The sequence below is a fragment of the Agelaius phoeniceus genome, chromosome 10, assembly GCF_051311805.1.
Source record: "Agelaius phoeniceus isolate bAgePho1 chromosome 10, bAgePho1.hap1, whole genome shotgun sequence".
Taxonomy (NCBI): Eukaryota; Metazoa; Chordata; class Aves; order Passeriformes; family Icteridae; genus Agelaius; species Agelaius phoeniceus.
This window is the reverse complement of record NC_135274.1, coordinates 11,519,181-11,545,777: the sequence shown is the minus strand read 5'-3', so window position 1 is coordinate 11,545,777 and position 26,597 is coordinate 11,519,181. Positions and strand designations below refer to the sequence as shown.

Here is a 26,597-nt window from a genome sequence, read left to right as displayed (position 1 = left end):
TCCCCCAAAACAGCCTGTGGAAAAATGCAGCACAAAGCCCTAGCTAAAATGGCTTCACTAAGCCAGGCAAAGTGGAAAACCTGTAAACCTGTGAGACTTGTACCCAAAATGGGTAAGACAAATAATGAAAATGGAACTAAAAATATATTAGGTGTGACAAAATGGAGCTTTTTCAGTGTGACTGTGAGAGACTGAGGCTGCAAACAGTTGAAGAAAAAGTCTTTTTTTGGATTTCACCTTCCTCCTAGGCTCCTGTAATCCATGCCAACATACTTCTAGTGTTACTTTGTTAGGCAGTAAGGTGAGAATGTGACAGTAAAACAGATGACCGGACATCCCATACTAGTCACACTTAATAGCAAAGTATTTTGTTTCAAAGATCTGTTATGTCAAGTCAGCTCTAGGTATTGCAGAAGAGACTGCTAGCACAGATCATAAATAAAATGGTTCTATCTCTATGAAATGCAAGGCAGTGAAGAAAGAACCTGCCTACTCTAAGAATTTTAATGGAGTTATTCAGCCAGCAAAATAACTTGAATTACAGACTTTTGCTTAAATGTGTATTTGTCTTGTAGGTTTTCTAGAAAAGGCATCAAGTGTCAACAGTTCAATTTTTACAGGTGTTTACTAAGGGCATCTAAGCAGGTTCATCTTTCAGTTGTAAGATGCAGCACACACACAGGAACACTTCACATTTCTTGGCCATCAGAGCAACATGCTGCAAAAGAGCAGAAATTCATCAATTTTGATGCACAAACACTAGGGTAACTCTGCTAATCTATGCTGCCTCTCTTGGCCTGGTAGAAAAAGCCTTGCTCTGCAGTGCTGTGACACTGGGCTGTTTCTCTGTGGAGGTGATGGCTGAATTACAAAAAAAGTAGAAGCAACCAGGAGCAGAAAAGTCTAGCAGAAGTTGGACCCAATTCTCAGACTAACACCCTCCTTGACTTTGGAGCTGGGATCACATTAACCCAATCAAAGAGGGCACTTCACAAAGGACTTGTTTTTCTAACATGCTCTGTGAACTCTCTTGTATATTCAGGTGCACATTTCCCTTCTCAGCTGCTTGTGCAACAAAGAACCTGGGTGCTTCCAAAGGCTATCAGACAAGGAACATTCTCACCAGGACACTTGGTGCCTCCAAAGCTTTGATTCCTGGTCAAAAAAAGCCTGCATGCCATTCCCACCAGCCTTGGAGATGGCCATGGCCTGAAGTAGAACATCATTTTTCCCTTCCAGAGCCATGTATTAAGATCTACTTGTGACAGCAATATAGGTTACATATAATTAAGGAAAAAAATACTGCTATTAGGAAGCAAAGAAGATTCATTTTAAGTACTTGCATGCAAATTCTAACATTTGTAAGAAATTAAATTAGTTGTGAAATATGAACACTTGCATTAGTCACAGACAATATGAGTGAGGAAGAGGATGCAAAACAGATCTTCCCAAGAGTCACCAAGGTTGTTATGTCCCCTCCTTTGCCACCAGCACATGACAAAAAAAATTAAATGTCATGATGGAGGCAAGAACATAACAAGGTGCACCTAATTTAATCCTGTGAGCTAACAAACATTGCAGCAGTATTTACAATACAAATGAAAAAGTGGTAGTAAGATGAGGTGCAGCTAACTTGCAAGCAAGTAATCTTGCTGAAATAGAAAGTCTCTCTATCTTGTTCTGAAAAAATACTAACATGATGGCATCATAGAAATGATCAATGCCACAATATCGATTGAGTAATAATAAACTTGACCAAGGTATTTTTCCTATTAGGAAAAACTGAAACAACGTGTCATTTGAAACATCAAGATTTCAGGGAATATTTTAGATTAGTACTTAATTTGAAGATATAAGAGAAGTACATAAATGATATCAAAAGACAGGACACTCTGAAGGGAATTAATTGAATTGTACATTTACACCAAGACACTATCACTTCCAGGTGCTGTTAGACAAAATGAAGCAATGAAAAAGCAAATCCATTTTTTTCTGAAAGAAAAAAAAGATGAAGAATAGGAAGAATCTTGTACCCTGTGAAAACATATTGATGATGATGATTCTAAAATATATAAATAAACAGCAGAAAAATCCAAATAATTATAACACCACTCTTTGAAGTCAAGGAAGAAGAAAGAAGCTGATCAAAGAAGCTGAAAGGCCTTTGACATGGGAAGATGCTACTTCTGCTGAGTTTTCAGAAGATGTGATTAGAGCATGCCAGTGGCCAAGAATGCAGACAATAATACTCCCTAGCAGGTGCCAGAAAGTTCAGGCTCCTAAGGGCAGAGAAGTCTGGACTCTGTGAAAAGCAGCAAAACTAAAATTTGCTGTATAAACAGCATCAGTCACAAATGACTAATTTTCTTTCCTGTCTTCAGGAATAAACTACAACTAAAATTTTCTATGTTGAAACATTTTTAAATTGATGCAATTAGCAGAAGTATTGCTTGCTGGTCAAACATCAATTTATTTTTATATGAAAGTGTAGCATGATTTTAGAACATTAACTATACTAACTATTTCTTTGCAATGAACAGTTTATCCAAGATGCAATGATTTATTCATCAATTACCTCATGTCAATTACAATAGCCACTAATATTTAATTAGGAGTTTAGATAAAACTGCCAGAAGAGAGGCTTAGAAATAGTGTGTGTGTGTTGTGGGAGAGGGGGGGCATTCCTGGAACACAGCCTGTGCTTGCTAAAAGCCATCCAGAAGCCCACATGATGAGATCCACCTCTTCAGAGCAACAAAGGCAATGGATGGCAGGTATCAGCAGAGGAAGAGGAGAAAGGAACAAAAACCAGCAAACTGAGCAGAAGAGAGAGACAGGTCTTGAGCTGTTAATTCTCCACATCTTCCACATCCAGATCTGGATGAAGCCTGAAACAACTCTGCAGAAAACATACTTTTCAAATAGATCTGTTAACTCTGTTCTACATAAGAACTAAGAGGTATTTTAATTCCATTACAAATAAAACAATTAAATCTTTGTTAAATGACTGAACTTGACTGCAGTGGAGTTAGAGTGCCATGAAAAAACCCAACATATTGGATGAGGAGCTTATGCTGTTTCCAGATACTCTACCCAGAATGGGTGAGTGAAAAACCTGCAGGAGCTTAGAAGAAACATTATTACTAATTAGACTACTTCAGATAATTGTAGTAGAATGTGGCTCTGCTTTAGCAACAGCAAAGTACAAGATGACATTTCTTCCTTCTAAAGGTGAACTTCAAAATATTTTGAGAGGCAGTAAAGATTTCCACGTACGGTGTTAGACCTTTAGTCATACCTACTCATACAAGAAAAAATTAAGATTGTTGACTATTACGGGAGAAAGAACCTGAAATTTAATATAACTGTCACTTTCGCGTGCTTTAGGTTTATCAGAAATTTTAAAACTGTCAGTTTCATGTGTTTGATGTCTGCTAGAAATTCACCGAAACCGGCAGTTTTCTATTTGGTAACTGCCAGAAGTATTGAGAAATACACGGAGCCGTGTCCCCTCACAGCTGCCTGCTCTTCTCCCAGCCGGGAATGTACAATCCAAATGTATAACCAGACACTGGAGAAAGGCACAGAAAAGACTACAATATGATCTAGGAGAATTTACTGACCAAACGGTGATGGACACTTGTCATTAAGCGTGAAAGACAAGTCTGTTAAATGATTTTGTCATGAAGGAGGCACAGGTGGTCCAGACAGCAAATGCCGATCCGGAGGTGTTTGCCTCAGAGCCATCCTCTCCCTCAGGGCTCCGTCCTGGCCGCCCACTCCCTCACGGGATCCCCCGTGCCCGCAGGCCGGGCCTCCGCGGCCGCTTCCCGGGCTGGGGACGGGAAGGAGCCCCCATCCCACCCCGTGCCGTCCCCTCAGCTGGAAGGGCGGGGAGCTCCAGAGGCCAGCGGGGACGCGGTGCCCCGTGCACGGCCTTCTCTCCCGTCCTCATCCCCGCCCGGCAGAGGTGTCCTGGTAGCGGTGTCCCGCAGCTGGGCGAGATGCGCCTCACCTCACTTCACCTCGCCTCCTCTCGCCCTGCGCGGCCGTGCATACGCGGTACATCATTTGAAACACCCGCATTCACCTTTCTTTCCCCACCAGCGGCCAACGCAGCGCGGTGGCAGCGGGGAGCGCGGGGCCGAGCCCGCTGTGTCCCAGAGCCCGCCGCAGCCTCCGCGGGACCCGGCGCCGCCGCCCCGTCCCGGCGCTCACTCACCTCCGCCGCGGCGCGGCCCGGCCAGAGCAGGGCGAGCAGCAGCACCGGCGCCAGGCGGCCGGGGCAGCCCCCGCCGGCCATCCCCCCCTCGGCGCTGCCTGCGCGGCGTCCCGGGGCGCTTCCACTCTGCCCCCCTCCTGCCCTCCCGTGGTTTTGGCCTGAGGGTTCCTCCGCACCCGCCTCGGCGCTCCCGGGTCGCGGCCCCGCCCCGGCCACCCCTCTCGTCCACCCCCTCATCTCCCCCCGCGTGCCTTGGGCAGCGCTGGCAGCCGCCGCCTGCCCGTCCGTCCGTCCGTCCTCAGCGGGCATGGAGTGAGCGAGGCGTCGGGGGCTTTCCCGCCTGAGAGCTGAGGTGAGCGCCGCGGACGGGGGCACCTGGCTCTCCTCGGGACGGAGCTGGGCAGCGCGCTGAGGAGCGGCCCCGTCCCGGGACAGCGGGAGGTGTCCCGGGTTGCCGGCTGGCTCCGTCCCCCGCCCGCGCCGCCGTGAGGGCGCAGGTGGCGGAACCCCCCGAACCGCGGCGGGAGCGGGGCCGGGGCCAGCCCCCGGCACCCCCGAACGAGGCGCGGGCTGCGCTCCCCCGGAGCGGGGTCGGCTCTGGGTCCCGGCGGGGAGGAGGGCACGGTGAGAGCGGCCGACAGCGAGGCGGTACCGGGAAAGCGGCAGCAGCAGCCGGGGCTCCCAGCGCCATCCCGCCGCTGCCGGGACGCTCCGGGGCACGGACCGGAGCTCCTTCCGCAGCGCTTTCCGCTCCCCCGAGTGTTTTCTTTATGAGACAGAGGAAATTCCCAGAGGGGACAAAATGCTGCCCCACCGCATAAATGGAAAGCAGCGAGAAATGTTTCTCCCCAGGGTTTCCTGTTAATATGATAAAAAGCTTTTGCGAACGGAATTGTGATTTGTAAAGTGTCGGCAATGCGTAACGTTTGTCACATTTATGTTATTGACAGAAGTCCTGCATGCTCAAGGTAACCTTTCACCAAATAGAATGCTGTATTGAGAAGGTGCAAACTTAGAAAGCATGCTGGCCACAGCAGCCTTATCTTGTCTGTAGTGTTCATGGACGCTAATACAGGAAATCCCATGTTACAGGTTTTATTTGCACTAAAAGTGATACAGCAAAAGCAACTATATAATAGATGTATATAAATTTAGGAGTATTAATGAAATACAAAGCTAAAGGCTTTTGTGAGCAGAAAGCTAGGCACAGAGCTTTGTAAAACAGCTTCTCTGACAGGCACAAGAGTAAAGCTGAATCTCTGCTCAGTAGACCATACTCAACCTCTTATGAAAACTGCTGTGAAAGCTGGTTAGCAGAAGCGACTTCTCCAAAAAGTTTGGTAGTGCCAGTAAGAACATGCTTCAGGATGAGGTGAGCATTATCTTCAGTACCAAAGATCTTGTACATAGGACTATGGTAAAACAACTTGACTCTAAAATATCCAATATCTGTGAGAGCATGCTGGTATAGACAGCAAGGTATGGAGAGAAAAGGAAAGAATTCCCCTGGTTCCAGGCCAGATTGATGGTGACCATGTAGAAGAAATAGTATCCACTGCTGGAATTTAACATGAGAAGTTCTGGTGTTAGAAAGAAGGTAGTAGACACTTATTTACAAAAAAGTGAAAACAAAAGGTGCATAAGCTATCTATGAGACAATGAGGTCAGTGCAAGTGAGACTACAGTGGAAGAGAGTGATTAGTCCTCTGAAATGAAGACAATTTCAATGCAAAATGGCATGGCTCTCACTGTAAAGACTACTCAAAAAAACTGTTGAATACTATGCCAATGAGTTATTGGAAGAAACAGACAAAAGCAGGCAGACCACCATTAGGGGCAATGAAGGAACTCATGCAGAGTACTGAGTGAATGAAACACTGCTATAATAAAGAGATACTGAGTCAATTTTCAAATGATGAGAATCCTGTGTGGAAATTTAAAAAAAAAAAAAAAGTCAGCAAGTTCAAAGCAAAAGTGTGATAGTGCTAACAAGGGAGATGTATCAATAAGGCAAAATATTTAAAAAGAATCCTCTTCACTTGCAGAACCACCTCCTTCACTGACCTTGAGCAGCTGGCTGCTAAGTGGCTCAGCTGAATGGGAGTTTTGTGTGTTTATAGTTAAGAAACAGCAAGTAATGTTGCACTCTGAGATTGTCACATAGAAGCATACATGCCTTTATGAGAGTCTCTAGGACAGGTCCATGACTCCAAAGGAGCACTGAGCTGCTACACAGGTAAGATCAGCCACTGATGTTCTCCCTGCTGCTCAGCATTGCCATCATGGGCACTGTCCATCCACAGAAAGCCTGTGGAACCTTGATGCACAGTGTTGCTCATACTGCTGTAATCCATGATATTATCCAAGAGCTACAAACTCAATCTTGTATGCCTAAACAGCTGTCCAGCTTAGCATCAGTTGTGCCAAAATGTATACCTGCAGGTGCCTGTAGAGCTACTTTACAAAAATCCAACAAAAGCACGAACACAGGAGATCAACCTTAATTCTAGAAAGCAATTGAAAGATGCTAAAGTTTGTCTTTTTCTACAGTAACTGATACTTAATTACTTTAACTTTTGTTTTGTCTCCTTGGTTGTCTATGGTACAGAAAGGATAATATTATTTTCAGGAATATTTTTGTGGGAAACATTAAAGTTGTACAAATTTAGTATGAAATGCAAAGTTTTATAGAACACTGTAAATGAAAATACAGGACTTATTGGAAAGAATGGAGAGAGTACTGAATATGTCCATCACAAATGAGGCAGAAGTCCTATGGAAAACAGCATATATGTTCACAGACTTCAAATGACTGTCCTAAATATATGCATAAAAGGACATTAAAACTGAGCACAAACCCCGATTTTTTATTTCACAGCTTCTGAATCCATGACTCTGTAACTTGTGTGGTATTGTTGCACATGATGTTGCTTCCTTTGGATGTGATGAAAATACAATTAGGACTGCTCTAATTCTTTTTACCTCAATAACTGTAGCTGTGTGTCTGCCTCAAACTATGGCTCATGTCCCCTGTTCTTTAGCAGAGTTACTGAGAATAAAGTTGTCTTGTTTCTTGATTACTGTCTAGAAACAAACATCTAGATTATGTTATACTGCCAGCTTTTCTCCTTCTGCTTTCTGAGGTGAGGTTTGGTGATGTCATGTGAAATCTATTCCTTTGGTGGCAGTGAGTGTGCTATCCTGGGGATATTTTATTGAGGTAACTGTTGTGATTGCTTCAAAAACAAAAAATGAGATCAATTTGACACATCAATCTAAACAAAACCTTGTATTCTTTCTGTTATTGTATTAGCTACTGAACAATTCAACTTGTTCGGAAAATTATGGGGTTTAGATAGCCATGACAAAATAACAAGCAGAGGGTTGCAAGTCTTCCACTCATGCATTAAGTATTACTTCAAACTGTGTCAATGGGTTGGATCAAAATGGATTTTAATTTGAAAATAAAAGTTTCACTGCTAATACAAAGCAAATGTACCAAATATAATTTTCTTTTTCATTTTCTTCTTAATTTTCAGAAGCTATTTGGATAATTAAATAATGAGATGGATAGTTAGCAAAAGGAACACATTTCTGAAAATTCTCAACACTTTATGACTTGGATTTTCCATTTGAGGCAATCAGTCCCAACAATATTTTATTGCCTCACAATTTTGCTTATATTGTTTATATTACTAATGTAAAAAATCAGTGAGGTAGGAATGTGGTCGGAATATTATTTTTTCTATTAGGGATGTTGTTATTTTTTTCTTTTCTTACAGATGGGGAACTGGGGCACAGCAAGACTGTAAGAATTTGACAGATGAATGGAGTACTGTACAATACATATAAAGAGTGATCTTGCAGCTTGGACTGGCTGCCTTTAGGCTATTTATTCATCAGTCAGGGCACAGCAGCTTCCAAAGACTCCCCTTAGTACTGAGGGATTAGGATATACTGATACACACAGAAGTCAATATTATTTATAGATTAATTCTGGTTAGAAAGGTGCCACACTATCAAATAACAGAAAGCAAAGCAGTAATGTTTCAGGAGCTGTACCCTCATGTGTTTAACAAACACATGGCTGCTGCCTGAACAGCTATCAGAGAGCAGCCAGTTTGCTGCCCTTCACATCCTTGCTCCCTGCTCAGGAACTGAGTGTCTTTGCCTACTCAGGAAACTTCTCCAAAGGAAGCAAACCCCTGTCAATTCACTCTAGTCAGGGTTCAGTTTCCTCAAAATAGTTTCCCACATTTGGAAGATTAGAGTGCTAAAAAGCAGAAGCCTCTGATAATCTATGCTAACCTGGGAGAAGCCCAGCCCTTAAACCCTCAGTTTGAAATAACCCTCAGTGTGACTCATTTGCCAGACATGCCTTATTACAAAGGCTTGCAGCTTCTTTTTTATTTGGGGCATAAGGGAGTTTGCACATGACCTGGCCCTGTCTCTGGATTTGTGAAGCTCAAGTTTCCAAAAAGGTTGGAACAGCAAATAAAACTGTTGGACCTAAGTCAGAGGTCAGGGATGCACTATGTATGCAAATTATGTATTATGTATGCAATTTATGTATGCAAAATTTGACTGTGTGGGACTGTGGAGGCCACTTTGCAGTCCTGCACACTGAACTTCCAGCTTCCTATATCCTAGCAAAAGCTGTAGAAAAAATGGTCTAAAAAAAAAAAAGCTAAAAAAACTCTAGGTGATGTCCAATGTTTGTCATCTGTCCATGCATATGGGTAGAATTCTTAGCTGACATGCATATGTTTTATTCTGCATTTAGAGTGCTCTTCCTTTGCTCAGATGCTAGCACAGACTGGTCCAGCCCAGTTTGCAAAAGATGCTGCTGCTCAGTTTGGTCTTAAAACTATAACAAGTGCTTTCTTGAGTTTTTTTTAAAATTTCATTAGGTTTTTTACTATACATGGGTATTGCATCTTTTGTATTAGTGCCTTTAACTGAAATGGTGGCTATGAAAACTTTCTAAGAAATAATGATGCAAGATTCTCTTTGTTCATTATTTTAAACACAGAATGAGGACTATCTTTACTAGGCTGAAATCTTGTACTGCTTTTTATGTGAATCTGCAGTTTCATCATCGTCCCCTTGAAATAACTGGATTGCTGATAAAATAAAATGTGGCCTGAATAGGAAGAATATAATGTAGTGCCAACACAAAGCTGTGCAGTGTAGCACATACAAATGGTTAAGACTTATTTTTGGTTTTCCAGTAATTATTCATGCATACATTGGATGTATATTTTAAAAGAAACAGGTTCAGAGGGGAAAACAACACCAGTATGGAACAGCATTTATAGACCATCCACAAACAGAAGGAAAGAGAAGACCTGCCATTTAAAGAAAAAGAAGTGCTGCATATACAAATCCTCAATCAGCAGGAATGGCATTAACAAAGGATTCATTTGAACGGATTAAGTGGCTTATCACAGCTGCCTGGTGAGTTTTACAGATCACTACATTTTTTAACCAGATTCACTGAGATATATTCTTAGCTATTAATTTAACAGTAATAAGAAATACCTAGATATTTGCAAAGTTGAAGTAATTTTGAAATAGGCTTCACTGTATCCTGTAGAATAGTACACAGCAGTCTGTATGCTATGCTGTACCTAATTTATCTTTTCATATAACTAGTAGACACCTTAGTTCTTAGTAAAAATAATATTAGCATCAATAATAATTTAAAAGAATGCTTACTTTCTGTATTGCTGCAGAAATTTTGGGCTAACTTTTTATTTTAGTATTTTTTTGGTAAACTTTACAAGCCAGCACTAGCAATGGTTGGCATGGAGCTGGGCTTCCCTAGCAGCTGCTCTAGAATCATGTTGTTATTCTGAATGTGGCTTTCCTCTCTACTTTCTCTTGCCCTCTTTGTCTGACCAAAAGAAAACAGCATCAACTAAGTGATTTCAGGGTGGATGCAGATCATTCCCATCTCTACTCAGTCTTCACCTCATGGTGTCCATGGAGAAACCTGTCTGGAGAGGGTCCCCTTTGGGCCTTTGTAATAGTGGGATTTGAAATAGGTTACAAGGGGGAGTTATAATGACTTTCACATAGTCTTGTCCATGCCTGTTTGTCCTCAGTCTCACAAGTCCAAAAAGACAAATATTTCCAGCATGGGAGGCCATTTCTTGATGGTGTGCATGCCTTATAGGAACACTATATAGTCACCCCAAACAGGATTGAATCATGTGTACACTTGATCACTTCTCACTTTCTACAGGCTAAATTTTTGTAAAGGTTTGAAGTTGTGAGGGTAGTTTTAACTCAGTTTTCTTCTTTTAAATCAGGTGGCTGCTGATTGTTTTTTCAACTCAAGGAATTGATGGGGTAAGTGACATTGATAGTTACTTTAGGCAGTTGAGGGATAGAACGATAGAGTTTAAACAAGTAGCACCACATGCACCAAAATGACCAATAGTTCTGTGGGAAAACTGTAATATTCCTTTCTGTATTTCTGCAGTTCTGTCTCTCCTTTCTGCTACTCAGCTTATCTAATTTGCAATCTTATGCTCTGGATTTTCCTAGATTCTAATTCTGGCTTCTTGGGGTGCATTTGGAAAGCTGGATGTAGAAAACCCTCCCTTGTTCACCGAGTCTCCTTCCTCATGAAGTCTCTTTAATGGTTCTGCATTATGGCACATGTCAATTCTAGTTTTCCATTCTGCTCTCTATGTTAACCTAGATCTTAAACTGGCTTCTGTGTACAGTCCCATCTCTCTGAAGCCAAATTTTCACATATAATATAGTTTCAATATCTACTTTATTATCCTGTCTGTACTGGCCTTCACATTACCCTTATTTTTGCAATGCCCTTGCCTTCTTTCAAGTCCATCCTCTTTGTATTCTTTCAAATATTTACAAGCTCTTTTTTTGTAGAGTTTATTTTTTTTATCCCCAAACTCATCCCTTTTCATTTGAGCTGTTGAAGATGGAAATATTTTTTAAAAATAACTGTTCAACCAGAAGAAAGGATAATAGTTCTGTTATTGGAAGCTTGTATTCTATTGACATTCCAGGAGAGGCAAGATTCTAACAACTATGTGAGAAACTAGTGCAGAGTAGATTAGTAATTTCATGGGAAATGCAGTGTGTGATAGACAAGTAGTGTGTGAGAGAGACCATCATAACCTCTTGTTCTGAGGTTTGGGAATTCCAGATATTCTAAAAATAGTCTAGATAGAAAGAACAGAATTTTTCCTCCTTATCTAATATTTGTCAGAGTTTTCTCATTGAAACATTGAGGTATGAGCCTATAGTGTTCTGTTGGGTATTAAAACCAGTAACAAAACAATCTTGACCTTGATAATAATGAAAATCAAGGTCAATTGAAATATTTGTTTTATCACCACTTACTTGTTTATCTACATTATTCTTCAATATTTTACCTCCTTGTTAAAATTCTTCTTAAAATATCTTTGATAATTTACACAGTTTTACTCAAAAATGCTATTTAGGAGACATTCCAACTTAGTTTATAAGTGCATATGAAGTATGTTTATTATTACACTTTGAGAAATAGAAAAGAACAGTGAAATGATGTTCATTTACCACACACAAGATCTACTGAACTTACATTTTGTTGTGTTTTCATTTCCCCTTGAATAATTTTTCTCATTGCAATTTGATGAAAAAGCAGTCATTTCTTTGCTATTAAAATAACAATTTTTTAATACAGGAAGTAAATTAATAGTAGGCAATGCATAATTACACCATGCATATACTTATTTTCATTTAATAGACAAGAATTAAATTCAAGGTTTTATCTCTGAGTAAATGTCTTGCTCCTTCACCTTGTTTTGCCTTTTATCATTTCATTGTAGTTGAACAATCTCCTAAAATAATGTGATGGATTACAAATTGTACATTATTGCAAATTAAATTCTGGTTCTGTTAAAATCTATTTCAGATGCAGGTGGTTTCCTAAGTTATATTTAGTTATATTTATACATAACTTGTAGTTAAGGTCTTCCACCTTCTACAGCAACAAGTAATAAGCTTTTACTTATTGCTTCTACCTCGCCAGCAGGTTTATGTTGATGAGAGATCTTTTGCCTTGAAAATCACCTAATTAGCTAACATGTCCAGCTGACAATATTTGATGATGTAATTGTTGTCTGTTGTGCATTGACAAATCCATAACCTTTTCATTTTTAGGGAGGATATGCATATATTGATCCATGTGGGGGACAGGATTGCTCAGTTTGTCGGTGCTTTCCAGAAAAAGGATCAAGGGTAAGTTGTGAATAGAGATAATTATATTTACTCTTGCAAATACTGTTCATTTTGTGCACATTGCTGTTCCTGAAAATCAACATGGTTGATAAATCAATAACTCAATATTCAGACATAAACACATCTGACAAACTGTGTAATTCTGTCACTGGTATCAAGAACAGCTGTCACTGAAGAAACCTAAGATTGTAAACAATTCTGTTTCTAATTCTGTTTTGGATTTGTACTAATCATGGTACCTTTCTTGTATTAAGGATTCTTTGAAATCAGTCTAGGAATTAGACAGATGTAATTCCTAATACAAGTGAAGTATAGAAACCTATTCTTGTCTTCTACTAAGAGGCTGGTTGAAAGAGAATGTCCATGCCATTCTCTAGTTTTATGAGAAGTTAGTTATTATTTGGGTTGGGTGACTCCAAAAGTGTTTGCAGACTTTTTATCATACTCACTTAAGATACCAACTTTAAAAAAACCTTGAATTTTGTCTTATGAATAACTATAAAACAGCTCTAAGGCATTTTCACATTGCATGCTAAAATAAGTAACTGTATATGTTGCTAATTGCTAATTGAAATATGTCCAGTGATGACTAGTTTATCTTGGCTTTTCTTTCTCAGAATACCTCTCTAGCCAATAATTTAAACATTGTGTGAGGAAAAAAAAAACTTAGGTATATACAAAATTTGTGTGTGTATATATATATATATATATGTACTGATTGGTGGTCAACTAAAAAATTGTCAGTGATGAAAAATCTTTCTACCAAAGTACTATGTGTAAGTTTAAGTTTAGGAAGGTTGAATATGGTGTATCAATTTTGGAAGAGCCCTATGCCCCATTTCTTTGTGTACAACCTGAGTTGCCAGAACAGCAAGACACACCTTTTTCTTCCTGTGCTTCTGCAGTTAGCTGCACGCTTTGCTGTGTCATGATCACTGCCCTGGTGTCCTTGGATCCTATCCTAATCCTCCAGGATTATGTCTCTGTGAAAGTCCCCCATGCTGTAGGATTTTCATAATAGAGGCCTAGGACGCGTATATCTCTGTAACACTGTGCTAACAAAAGGGCATCCCAGGAAAAGTATTTTGACTGGTACCTCTGCAGTGTCCCTCAGTGCTACTGAACAGACTGTTTTGGATACCAAAAACCTGATCTGAAGTGCCATTTAAAGACAACTCTCAAACGAGGAGGAATTTCCCTGATTTGGGTTTGCACGCAGTTGCCTGGAAGTTCTGAATTACATGCTCATAATCAGTCAATAAATAATAAAGATCTCCTGCAGTTGTTCTAGCTCTTTCCTAGGCTGTCCTCATCACATGTAAACTTGACCATGATTCATGCATTTGCAGTTAGTTTTCTAAACAATTTCAAGACTTAAGTGCAAAATAGAAGTGTAATAAACATTTCAAAATTAATTCAATGTTGTTATGCAACTGTAAGTCTGAGAATTGTACCATTTTCTGAAAAAGCTCTGAAATAAGCATGTACACGTACCCTAAAGGACAATGGATAAAGTATCTCCAATGTAATATTAATCTATATTTCATGCAGTCATTTATATTAATCAATATACTAGAAAGAGAACTACTCTTCAGACCCTACATGAAACATGGCTTTACTAAACGCTGCCTCACATAGATTACTGCCCATATTTTCTATCCTAATGTATGGTAATTAATAATTTTCTCTAGGATTATTTAATATTTTCCTTCATACTGCAATTCTTCTGGTTTTTAAACTTTGCTGTATTCTGCTTTTACACTCTGACACACTAACTTTGCTCTCCAGTCTTTTGTGGAGACTACCCGTTACAAAATAAAAGATTAGTTTATCTTATCATTAGCTTTCTAGAATGCAAAACATCTGCTTTTCTGTCTGAATCCTACTCTGAGGCTGGTTCCTCAGAGTTTTGCATCTTCCTCAGTCCTGTCTTGAAATTGTAAAACATAAATGGTCATTAAAAGCCTCTGCCATGGTACAGTACACAAGCCTAAATATTCAAAACTTTTGTTAGTAAGCCTTCTATTTGCCCATTTGTGTTGCCAACTTATTTCAAAAGTTCCATACCTTCTCAGTGATTTCTCACATGCAGCTCCTCACAGCACTGACTCCTTCTTCACAGCACAACCAACAAATTCCAACTCTCTCCTTACCCAGCTCACCCACTCTTTTGTAGCACTCATCTTCTTATTGGACACAGCTGTGGCCTGTTAAGGGCAGGCCTGTTCTTAATCTTTGGTAATTAGTACAGCTGCAACTCCTCAGGTGTGAGACTGCCTTCTGCACTATTTTCTTGCATTCTATCCCTCCACACATTTGAAAATATTTTAAATTTCAACATCAAAAGCCTTCTTTATTGTAAGTGGAAAGATAATGATAATTAAGGTTTAGCTAGAAAACAGCAGATCATGGGAATAAGAAAATAAAACTGCCATGGCCACATTTGAATGTATTGATAGTGGGCAAGTTGACAGAAAAGTAAAAGCAAATAGCTGAACTTTCATTTAAATAAAACCATTATAGCTATGTATCAGTTGCTCTATTGGGTTTTAGAAGAGCTTGTGTACCTGTCATTTTTAATTCTCTCAACCATAACTTTGTGCAAGAAATAGATTTGTACTCCTATTCATTAGAAAGAAATCACTGAAAAAACATTTTAATCATTACTGCTGGTTGTATGTCATTACAATTGTTCACATCACAATGAAATTTTTACTTCTGTTCGCTTGGGACTGCAGTCTTGTTGGAGTTAGTCTCTCAAAATACTGTTTATCTTTTAATCTTATGTCACAAGTCAAAAGGACAACTCTCTCTTCCATAGGATCCATTAAAATGTGCTGCTAAGTCTCTTTGTCCACACTGTGTGCTATTATACCTGGACATTTCAGAACTGTAGAACGGCTAAATGAGGCAAAACATCATTAGTGAAAGTATATATGGCAGTAAGTGTTCTACCTGACTTCTTAAATTCTTTTTCCCCTCTTCCTTTTTGGTAAAAGGAATCACATGAAGTCTGTGATTTCAATTTTCATTAAAGACATAGTAAAACCTTTCCACCATTTCATCGTCTTTTTTTACATTGGAAAGTTGTTTCCTGGAAAACTCCTGCAGTGTTGTATCACCAACTTCCAAAAATGCTGGCTGCTCTAATAGAATTTAGATAGCTAAAAAAAAGTTTGCAGTTAGCACTGACCGATTGTAAACCTGTCCTGTGCTGACCCCTGTGCTGATCAAACCAGAGTTTGATCCTATTCAATTCCCTTGGCTTTGTTTTTAGTTAAGTAGATTTGGGAAGCAAGCATCTATTCATGAGCCAACCTGATCTGGCGTCATGTGAAATGCCTGGATCAAAGTGAATAATAGATATAACTCAGCAGGACCAATGCTCGTTCTTTTGCAGATGAAGCAAGAGGTTGATTTTTTATCCTAGTGTAGGGGAGAATGCAGCAAACAGAAATCTAAGAGGAGGGTTTTACACTTTCAGACACTTCAGATGTAAGGAGTAAGCATTCACAAGAGATGCTGAGTCACTTGGGTGTCACAGGTAAGTCAGGAAGTCAGCTGGTATCAGTCACTGCAGGGCAAGAATGCACTGCCTTGGGGTAAGAATGAGCAAAGTTACCTGGGAGTAAGTCAATATTCTGGCACTGCTTCTCTTGTAACATCTCAGTAGATTTTGTGAGTTGCCAAATTTGCTTAGTGGGTTCCATGGGTTATTGGAGTTCAATTTACAGCACAGTGTAAACATATTTAAAATGCACTAACTCAGAAAATGGTGCAAATTCTGTCTCTTTTGGGAAGTAAGAGACATTTATTAAAACACACTTTTTTTGCATGTCGGTATTCAGTGGCAGTCTGTCATTCACATGGAATATCCAGCAGTTGTATTTGAATTTTCAAGTTGCACACTCAGGAAATAAATATGTAAAATCCTTCTGCTTGGTCTCAAATGCACTATCAGAGATAGTCACTAGCATCTGAGGAAATCTAGATTTCTCCCATTATTTGCCTCCTACTTGTTGATCATTATTTCCCAGTACATTAGCTGTAAGTTTTAAAGCAGTTTTAAAGCAGAAGATTCCTGAGACCAGTTACATGTTTCACTTACATTCACTGAAAAGGTATTATGTTTTTCTATAAAACAGACCAAGAGAAATGAGACCCCTAAATCTATATCTGAAGCAGACCACACTTTTTTTTTTCTAACTGGGCCGAGGAATAGGCAGAATTCTGCCTACAGAAGTTAGGATTGAACTGGTAGGGAAGGGATCCTGCTTACCAGAATGTGGAATAGGAACAGAACCACTCCAGTCTGTAAGGAGAATCACACCAATCACTGCAAGGTCTCTTTGAGGTTGTTCATCATACAGGATGCCCAGCTACAGCATCTGTAAATTAGCATTTTTCATATTAGATATTTTTCAAAATTTCAGAAGTTTTGACCTTGTTAATTATACCTCCTTTTGTTCTTGAGCATCTTTCTTTTCTTAATACTTTTGGATCCTCTACCCTACCATACTGAAAATGGTATTTTTTCTCAGTTGCTGCAGATTGCCAAGCTTTTCTACATCAAGCAAGATAAAACTCTACAAACCAATTCTTTTTTACAGATTTGAATCAACCAAAAATTGTCAACAATGACTTCAATAGAATACTACAGAGCAAAACTCAATTTTATTAGCTAAGCTGATGTTAATTATTTGTGTCTATTTCTATCATATCTATGCTCTATTTGTAGCTCTCTATTTGTACCTTTCAGCCATTAGTAGTTGAGAGTTTCAGTGCTAAATTATGATTCGTTGAGTTTGTTTAACACAATAGTGACACCCACTGGCTTACTGGATAGTTTTTCTTTTCATAGTCCCACAGGTTGAAAACACAAACCTAGAGTATACATTGTGAATGATGTTTTAGCATTTCACTGTGATTTCTCATGCTTCTGTGAAGTATCACTGTAAATACTAAACTATTTACTAAAATACTAAATCACCAGGGGTTTTGTTCTTATAGCATATTATATCATTGAAAAATATAATAAAGTTGCCAAATATGATAAGTTGCCAAATTTTCCAATAACTTAGAGCACAGTTCATATCTTCTTTACAAGAAAGAGTATTTACAAGGGCCTGTAGTAACAGAACAAGGGGTAGTGGCTTCAAGCTGAAAGACAATTTAGATTAGATATGAGGAAGAAATTCTGCACTGTGAGGGTGGTGAGACCCTGACACAGGCTGCCCAGGGAAATTGTGGATGCCTCATTCTTGGAAGTGTTCAAGGCCAGGTTTTGAATGACCTGGTCTAGTGGAAAGTCATCCCAACCATAACAGGGGGTTTGGAACTACTTGATCTTTAAGATCCCTTCTATCCCAAACCATTCTATGAAATTCTATTATTCTCAAGATCTAAGTATTATTATTGCATTTACTTAGCTAAAAATCTGTGAAAAAATTTTATCTAATTTAATCTATTAAAGACAATAGACTGTATTTAATGCCAAATTGTGTGATTTCTCAGATTCATCTCATCTTAATCAGATTTATATTTAGAAGAGGGTTTGTTCTGGGTTTTTTTGAGCCTTGACTTTACAGTGAAAATTAGTTTGGTTCTAGTCTTACACAGTGAGGAGTAGAATCTTCCCAGAATGGACACCCCTCCAAACCCTGGAAGCTGTGGCTTTGCTGTGTAATTGGCCAGCTCTTCCAAAAGGGGAAAGGACATGGCTGGAGCTTAGAGGAGCAGCAGATGCCCCCACCTCACTATGCAAATTACAAAATAAAACATTTCTCCAAAAGCCTTTGTGAGCGCTCCTCTCTTGCCCACAGACTGCTTTCCTTTCCTTTTTGCTCTGTCCTGCTCCTGTGAAATGAAAATGACTGGTTACAAGCCAGAGTCCAATGCACAGTGGAAAGGGCTGCTGTATTATTTGCCTACAATCTATGTGGAATTGCTGGGCATTTTCACTTTTGCTCTTATGAACAGAAGGTAAGTGCATGTCACAAATCACTGGTACATCTCCATAGCCTGTAACACAGGGTACTGTCCTCACTGAAGGTGATAACTGGGCTTCTTTTGACTTTTTTGATAACGAGAAGCAAGACAATTCACTTGAGAAGCACGACTTTTTTATTTCCAATTAAGACTCCTTTAAAACATTGTGCTTGAGACAGCTAAGTGCTCAACACATTCTCAAAATCAGATGCTCTTCAGTCTCATGCATAAAAAAAAAAAAAAAATCCAGTTAACCTTGGCCACTGCCTTTTCCAAGCAGCATTAAATGTGTTGTTGCATGATTCTGAAGTACTTGCAGTCTTAGTCTTAGGAAGCATAGTTAATTAAAAAAAATATAGCCTTGTTTTGCTTAAAGTCAATTTCTTACTGCAGGTCAAGCCCAGGATATGCTAAAATAACAGACCATAGTCTTGGCATGGTAGCTCCTGACCTAGACAATTAACAAGGCACTGAAAACCTAGAGGAATTTATTGGCATCAGATGGCAGAGCAGGCATAATATTCTGTTCATTTTATCTGAGCTAATTTGTCATTTCCACATGAGCATGACTACCTTCATCCTCTTTATTTTTACAGCTGTCCTGAGACTGTAATGCTGTGGTAGTCACATTGGATGGGCACAAATAATAGATGTGATAATAGATGTTATGGCATGGTATCAGTTTGGTCTTAACAAAGCTCCAGTCATTATCAGTCTTTGAGCTGAAAGAAAGAGAGAGAATCCATCAGCTTCACATGGCATGCTAAAGTTGTATCAGCTGCCAAACCCATTGTGAATTCTGAATTCAGTGACTCTGTTCTATGACTTCACTACCTTCTACTGAAGACCATGAAGTCAATTAAATTCACAGTGTAGCAGCAAATGAAGACATTTTACCAACCTAAAGGACTACATGTCCTAGAAGTGTTTATTTTTTAATTATAATAACTACCATAGAATGCCTACAGTGTCTCAGCTTTTTTTTGAGTGCAATAAAAATCATGTTTCTTAACTGCCCAAAGGATATAACATATTTTGAAAATTTTCTCTTTCAACTCTTGAATTCAGAGCATATACACTATTAATTAAAAATACTGAAGTTGGTGCAGAAATCTGTTGTCAACAAAATGCACAAAAAGACAAATGCAAAAATTAGTGCAAAACATCTTATGCTTTTCTTTTCCTATTGATGAATGCTGCATTTTGCAAGGTAACAGTTTAGAGAAATAAAAAGCCATGCCGCTTCCAGTAAAGTTAATGGTTTGAAGACTTGTATTTTATTATATTATTTGTCTGATTCATTTCCCTTGTACTCAAAATGATGCTTTAATTAAAATGGTTGTCCAATTATTTTTTTAATCAAGTATTTAAAGGGCATAATAGCTACCTTAGAAGTACTTCAATTAATTAATTCATTCTAACATAGAATGAGCAGGGCTCTGTGAGTAGACAGGCTGCAACTGCTCATGCAAGCAAACACTCAACACCCAGAATCCCAACAGTCCATTCACTGTTAACAAGGATGCAGAATCATCAACAAGGATGCAGAATCATCAGCTTTTAATACCAGGAGCACTTAATTTGCACAATATTTTACACTGCTGAAATTCTGGTATCACAAAAATTGTAACTGTTAGAGAAGACAACATGCTAAGTCTGCCCTGGAATTTTTGGCAGTGACTTCTCTGGAAGCAGGATCAAGGCTGAAGTGAGAGGAGCAAGTAAAGATAAATGGAACATGACTCATATGAGGATTCTTTTTTTCAGGTGGTCCTTATTTCTAAGTGTAGGACTTCTTTTCCCAGCCTCTGGACTAAGTTCCTGTTCATAGTTTAAGGGCCACTGGTCATCCAGCCCTACTTCCACTGGGGAAGGAACCTATCATATGTTCCTGTTCAAACATGTATTAAATTAACTTCTCTGTTGTTTTGTTGATTTGATTGAATGAGGCATACCATATATTTTTTCACTTCCTTTCACTGTCAAATCACACTGATTTTAAAGACAATGAGAAAATAAATAAAAAGTAAAAGAAGCTTAAGTCCCTGGCTGCAATTCACAAGATTTTGTCCAGACAGATTCAGCCTGCTGAAATGTTTACACTGAGAAGAAAGCATTCAGTTATTTTGCTTCCTGAAGCTACATATCTTCTTACAATCCTCTTTCATTTCCATCTTTTTTTTCTTCCTTCAATCCATTCATAAAAGTAAAGATATAGTATGTTATTTCTGTGAATTCTGAAATATCTTTTACTGCCCTCAAGTGGTCCTAATGCCATATGGTTTTCTCAGGAATGTGTGGGTTCCCCTTTTCCTCTCTTTTAAAATACAGGATTATAATTAATTATAATCATAAATTCTATACTATAATAAATTATTGATTGATTATACATACTGTGTAACTAATAGAATTACTTATAGTCCTAATAATTTAGTATAATTAGTGGATGAAGTCTTGAAAGCAAAACAGTCTTCAGTTTGGAAACAGAACAACTTATAGGTAAACAAGGATAATGACATAAAATGAAAAAGATACGTAAGCAAAATAAAGACCTGCAAATACATAGATTTTTGTAGGGTGGAAGTGTAGACAGCTCACATGTGAAGCCTGATTAGAAAGCTTGCTTCATTCAGCACTTTGAATCTATGATTGCATAGTTGTTGAGCAGCACAGAACAAAAACTGCAACACATCTGAAACAACTGCACACCAGTGTTATAGACTGAAAAGTCCAGTTGGCATGGGGAGCAATTTTGCTTTAGGAGAATGTATATTACCTTGGAAAAGTTAATAGAAATCTATGGAGATTGTATGGTAGTGAAGGTGCAAATGCTCAATTTAGAGCCATTTATAGATAAATTACATTCTTCAACCTCCCAAACCATTTTAACACAATCTATTAAAATGGATACTTTCTGTAAATATGTTAGCTATTATATAGCTATATGTAAACTATTTTTTTTCCTCCAGGAGCTTCACAAGTTTAATATGAGGCACTAAGATATGAGAATGATTATGAAAAATGTGAGCTAGAAAAACTTAATTGGCATATCATGACTCGAAAGAGGGAACTTGCTAGATTGTTCTAACTGTGTACAAAGTCCCTTTGTCTAAAAGGACTCCTCATTTTTCTGGTGAGAAATCACAATGCTCATTGAAGTCCTAGGCTTGCAAAAGGTGATACTTAAATTGCTGGAGCCAGGAAGACTTGGAGGTTATCCCAAGCATCTCAGAGAGGTGGTCTTGGAGACCTGATGAAGGTGAAAAGAAATGATCACCTTCAGCAAGTTGTTAAATTTGAAGGTCCTACAGCAGCTTATTCATGAGACAGTTTTGCAGGCTGTCCAGCAGCTGTTTTGAATCATGAATATTTATACATTGTAAGCCTTGTTTTATGCACAGGGTCATCTCTGAATTGCTGTGGGGTTTGCAGCAGTATTCATTCACTTCTTTGGACTCTTTTCAGGGTCAGCCTGGTGAGCTGGGAGCTCAAGGTCCGATTGGGTCCTTGGGATCTACAGGACCAGCTGGTCTGCCAGGGGAGAAAGGACAGAGAGGTGAGAATGGGAAGCCTGGGCCAGCTGGAGAAAAAGGTGATAAGGTAGGAAACACCACAGACAGCTCTTTTAGGTATATACAGTGTAATGTTAAATGCTGATAAGTGAAACAGAAACTGAATGACCAAAAAGCACTTGCCAAACTATACTCTTGCTCACACAAAATTCTCACAGAAGTTAATTACAGATAATTAATTCTTGAAAAAATAAAAAATATTTCAGGAGATTTTTTTTTTGCTGTAGATTGCAGAATTAGAATTGTCAGAAGATGTAAAATATGGTGGACAGACTCTGATTGTCACATACCACATCATCCTCCTTAATCTCAAAGAATGTGTAGAAATGTGGAGCTGGAGGGAGCAGTATGGTGCTTTTAAAAATGCTGCACTAAACAGAATTTTATTACCACTTAGAGAGTATAAATTGCAGTTCAGATTAATATCTTTCATATCTGTACAATCCCTGGCCCTTGGTATTCATATTAGTTTTAATAGTCTAATTTAACTGATCTCAGAGTGAAATCACTAATGTTAGTATCTAGCACACCTGAACTGTAAATGCTGTAACAAAAATGTAAATGCTGTAACAAAAATTTTATCAAAACAGGAGTAGGATTGTGAAATTATGTACAGAAATATTTTATAAGTTACAGGTAACTTCCTGTTCTGTCATTTTATAATCTTTGGAGGATGAATAGCTATTGAGTATTAGGTGTTTGTTCCACCTGTTACATGGGTAACTTTTGGCACTACTCTTCTGCTAGGTCTGTAGAAGTTTTTTTCAGATACTTAATTTCTGAAAATTTGGCTTTTGATTCATATTTTAAACAAGACTGATTTTTTGTTTCTTGCTATATAGTAGCACATATTCTTGTTTTTCATTCTTTTTAAGTGATGACCATCATCGACTTTGTTTTTTCATATTACCTGTTTTTAGGGCCCAACTGGAGTCCCAGGATTTCCAGGTTTAGATGGTGTTCCTGTACGTATCAAACAAATATTTCTTTATAAAAATTACAGATCCCATAAATTCATAGCAAGTCCTCTAACATTTCTCTCAGAGAGTTACATGTTTTGAAAAAACATAAAATAATTAGGTTAACTTCAGCTGTGTTTCCTATTGATAACAAGCACCACCAAATCCCAAAGAGGTAAGTACAGAATTTTCATGCAGGAGTGGGGCAGCGAAGGCAGAGACTACCACTAGGCTTAAAAGCAGAGTATTTCTTCTCTCAGGTTCTATAATACATTGTAGTTTGCTTGGTTCATTCTTAACATCTCTGAGAATATCTCAAACAATGCACTGTTTTTTGTTCAAACATTCTGATTTTTGCCTGTAGTCCTTTTGCAGGAAGAAACTCAACCACTGAGTCCAGTAATTTTAACCTGAATAGGTTAAAATTAAAACTGAATAAGCAAAGTGGGTCCTAAATACGTCTTTATAAGCATGTGATAATGTATTTTTATTAATGTCTTTTTCAACGTGAAAATTGGTGAAATAGTATCTTAGATAATGCATTTTTCAAAATACTCTGCTAGAACTGAATTCCTGTGATGCTACCAGTATCATGTGGATCAAAGTTAAAATGTTGAATTTTGAAAGTAAAAACAGAACCAAAATCTGAGTGGGTGTTGTAGCATCTGTTTGTCAGCTGTCCACATTTGACAGTGGGACTGTTGCCAAAATGTCTGGGTAGTGCAGAGGTCACAAGCTCAAAATTTGGCACAAAAAGAGGAAGTGTTCCCAAGAAATATTTTTTTTTTTTGCAAAGAATATTCATTTGAAAACAGTGTCCACAAATTAGACTGAAGCATTTACACACAAGAAGAAGGTAGAATTGACAAAAGTGTTTCAGGTAAATGACCAGGATACTCTCTTAATGATCTTTCAGATTTCTCCCCCAAAGAAAAATTTTGCGTCAAAATTAATATTTTGTCATTACGAAAATCTTTAATTCTGTGCAATTTTTTTTTTCTCCAACAGGAAGATAATTCCAAGAAAATCTCATTGTTTTATTGCCCAAGTCCTAATTTTTAGTAGAACTAATCCTTATCTGGACACTGGTTAGTTATTACTAGGTTAGAAAAACTACAATCTCTGTAATTTCTGTGTGCTTGGGTCAAGCTATGTCCTCTTTTTACTTGTTTTATCCTAACAATTAAAAAGCATGAGACTGCTTGAAATTATTATTTTTTTCTTTTTTTTTTTTTTTTGGGGGGGGGGTTTTGTGGGTATTTTCAGCTTTATAGCTGTAGTGGGTCTAGTGCTGGCCAAATTGCCAGTGCACCCAGTAGAATTATTTACTCATTTTCTGCTGTGAGATATGGATTAGGAGGAGGGCAAAACAGGCTCAAAACTTTTAAGGGTATAAAGAGAAGTTTATTAAGAGAATTAAAAGAAAAATAAACAATTTTGTTTATTGTTTATTTGTTCTACCCTACAAAAAATCTATTCAGAATAGAAGACATTTCTAATGCAAAAGAATATGAAACCAGCACCACTGTGAGAGGTCATCAGAGGTCATCTCATTCACATCTGAGATATATTTATTTCTGAACTGTTCTGTTAATTTAAAAAGTAATTTCCCATTAATCATGGTGTATTTCTCATCAATATTAAACTGTCTTTCAGGGCCTCCCAGGAAGGGAAGGACCCCGAGGAAAGCATGGTTTGGATGGCTGCAATGGCTCGAGGGGAGACCCAGGATTCCCAGGAGAAAATGGTTATATGGGACCAAGAGGTCCTTATGTATGTGAAAGGCATTCCCACTGTGCACCTGCATTTCCCCTCCAAGCTAACAGCTCTTCAAATCACTCTTACACTGTGGCATCAGCTTTACAGTGCTGCACAGGGAATTGCCAGGAATTCTTACTCAGGTTAATGGGAGTAAGGCACTGCCTTAACAGATGAAGCTTGAAAGTGAAATAAGCTTCTATATCCTTGAAGTACATATGGCTGCCTTGAGAGTTAAATTCTGTCTTGTTTCCCCAGAATTGCCACTCCAGCTGAAAAGGAGTAGTTTGAAACCACCTTACCATTCATTAGTACTTGAAATTTCTTAAAAGCATTACTGGTTGGGACATACATGAGATGACTTAGAAATAAGTGGAAGGTTCAACAAGGCTAAGTCCTAATTTCACTCTAAGATTTGATACCACTTTTTTACACATATGTGCTCTGTGCACTCCTAGGCTTGCCTGGATATGTATCTATATTCTCAGAGATTGTTCCACAGTTAAAATGTTTGAAATTAGTACTTTAATATTTGTTTACTTTTTCTGGTAAAATGGAAGGCACTTTAAAATTGTTTAAGTAGCTGTGTTAAGTACTCAACTACTTAAGATAAAAAGATTCTTGTCATTAAGGGAAATAAATTACTGTAGCTCCAAAGAAATTTTGCTGAACAGTTCTAGTCACCAGTCTTTGATTTATTGCAAAAACAAGTTTTAGTTCTGAATGAATAAGAGCTGATTAGTTGATCTAACAGCTTCCCTGAAATTTTTTAAGTAACACAATAAAAACAACTGCACTTTACATGAAAAATCAAATGTGTTTAGTGACAGCTAAATAAAATGCTGAATTCAGCCATTTGAAAAATGCGGAGAGGGTGCAAGAGTGTAATGATGTTATCAAAGATAATAACAATTAGAATAAAATACAGTTTCATGCTATGAAAGACACAACATTATAAACTTAGTAATAACCTCATTTGTAATACCTCTGCAAGTAACTTGTTACTTCTGCTAAAACTCTAATTTCACCTGTATTTTCTTACGTACTATGGTCTTCAAAATAGAGTTTTACTTTTTTGTAATTAGACAAGTGGCATAAAAGAAAAATGGAACATGGGACAGCATAAAATCCTACCAATTTTGGGAGCGTGCTCTTTGGAAGGCCTAGAAAAGTATTTGCAACCTACAAGAACAGGAGACATAATAGGCATGTAGCCTTGGATTGCATACTAAAATTCCAGGGCAAATTCATTTGGCTACCCAGATAAACAACACACAGTAACCATATTGCTTGTGTGCAAGAATGCTCTTCCAACCTCTCTATGCAGATTGCCTGTTTTTAAATTTATTTCTTGCACCAGGTACTAACTTGACTGTACATTACAGCCAACATTTTAATCTAATTCTTATTTATAACATTGTCCTGTACCATTTTATTTAACACCATGTACCTATACATTGGCTTTACTTCATTGACCTTGTTGGAAAATAAAGTAATTTCTATCTATAAGGCCTTGCCTAAGTCATATAGAAGATAACAAACTGAATCTAACAAAAATGTTTTATTATACAAGAGACCAAATATAAAATAACTAAAGATAAAAACAACTTTTGATTTGTTTAATGTGTTCCCTAGCAGCTGTTGTTTACACCTGTAATCTGTATCCAATCAACTGTAGCTATATCCAGCTGTAGACAGCTGTAATTCTTCCTTTTATTGTACCATTCCAGGGAGAAATACCTTCCCTGTTTCATTCTGACTGCAGGATTTGGACAGACAGTTTATGATGATATGAACACTGTACCAGTACAGTTTTAAAGTGGTTGACAGTGTCCCATT

The 26,597-nt window shown here is 38.3% G+C and overlaps 2 protein-coding genes across 4 annotated transcripts in view; one reads left to right on the top strand and one right to left on the bottom strand.

Annotated features, from left to right (window-relative positions):
* The window catches only part of COL4A3 (collagen type IV alpha 3 chain), a 56,692-nt gene extending 52,036 nt beyond the window's left edge, over positions 1–4,656 (bottom strand). The window contains exon 1 of the mRNA XM_077183875.1: positions 4,223–4,656. Within this exon, the coding sequence (XP_077039990.1) occupies positions 4,223–4,531 (309 nt within the window). The 5' untranslated portion in view covers positions 4,532–4,656. The remainder of the gene's footprint in view (positions 1–4,222) is intronic.
* COL4A4 (collagen type IV alpha 4 chain) overlaps positions 4,457–26,597 on the top strand; it is a 68,512-nt gene continuing 46,371 nt past the window's right edge. The window contains exons 1-8 of one of the 3 annotated variants that reach the window (XM_077183878.1): positions 4,493–4,574; positions 6,268–6,458; positions 9,492–9,679; positions 10,537–10,576; positions 12,404–12,481; positions 21,935–22,069; positions 22,962–23,006; positions 24,657–24,773. In XM_077183878.1, the coding sequence (XP_077039993.1) occupies positions 9,624–9,679; positions 10,537–10,576; positions 12,404–12,481; positions 21,935–22,069; positions 22,962–23,006; positions 24,657–24,773 (471 nt within the window). In that variant the 5' untranslated portion in view covers positions 4,493–4,574; positions 6,268–6,458; positions 9,492–9,623. Of the gene's footprint in view, positions 4,575–6,267; positions 6,459–9,491; positions 9,680–10,536; positions 10,577–12,403; positions 12,482–21,934; positions 22,070–22,961; positions 23,007–24,656; positions 24,774–26,597 lie in introns of all 3 variants that reach the window. The other 2 variants (XM_077183877.1, XM_077183876.1) reach the window with 2 other exon arrangements.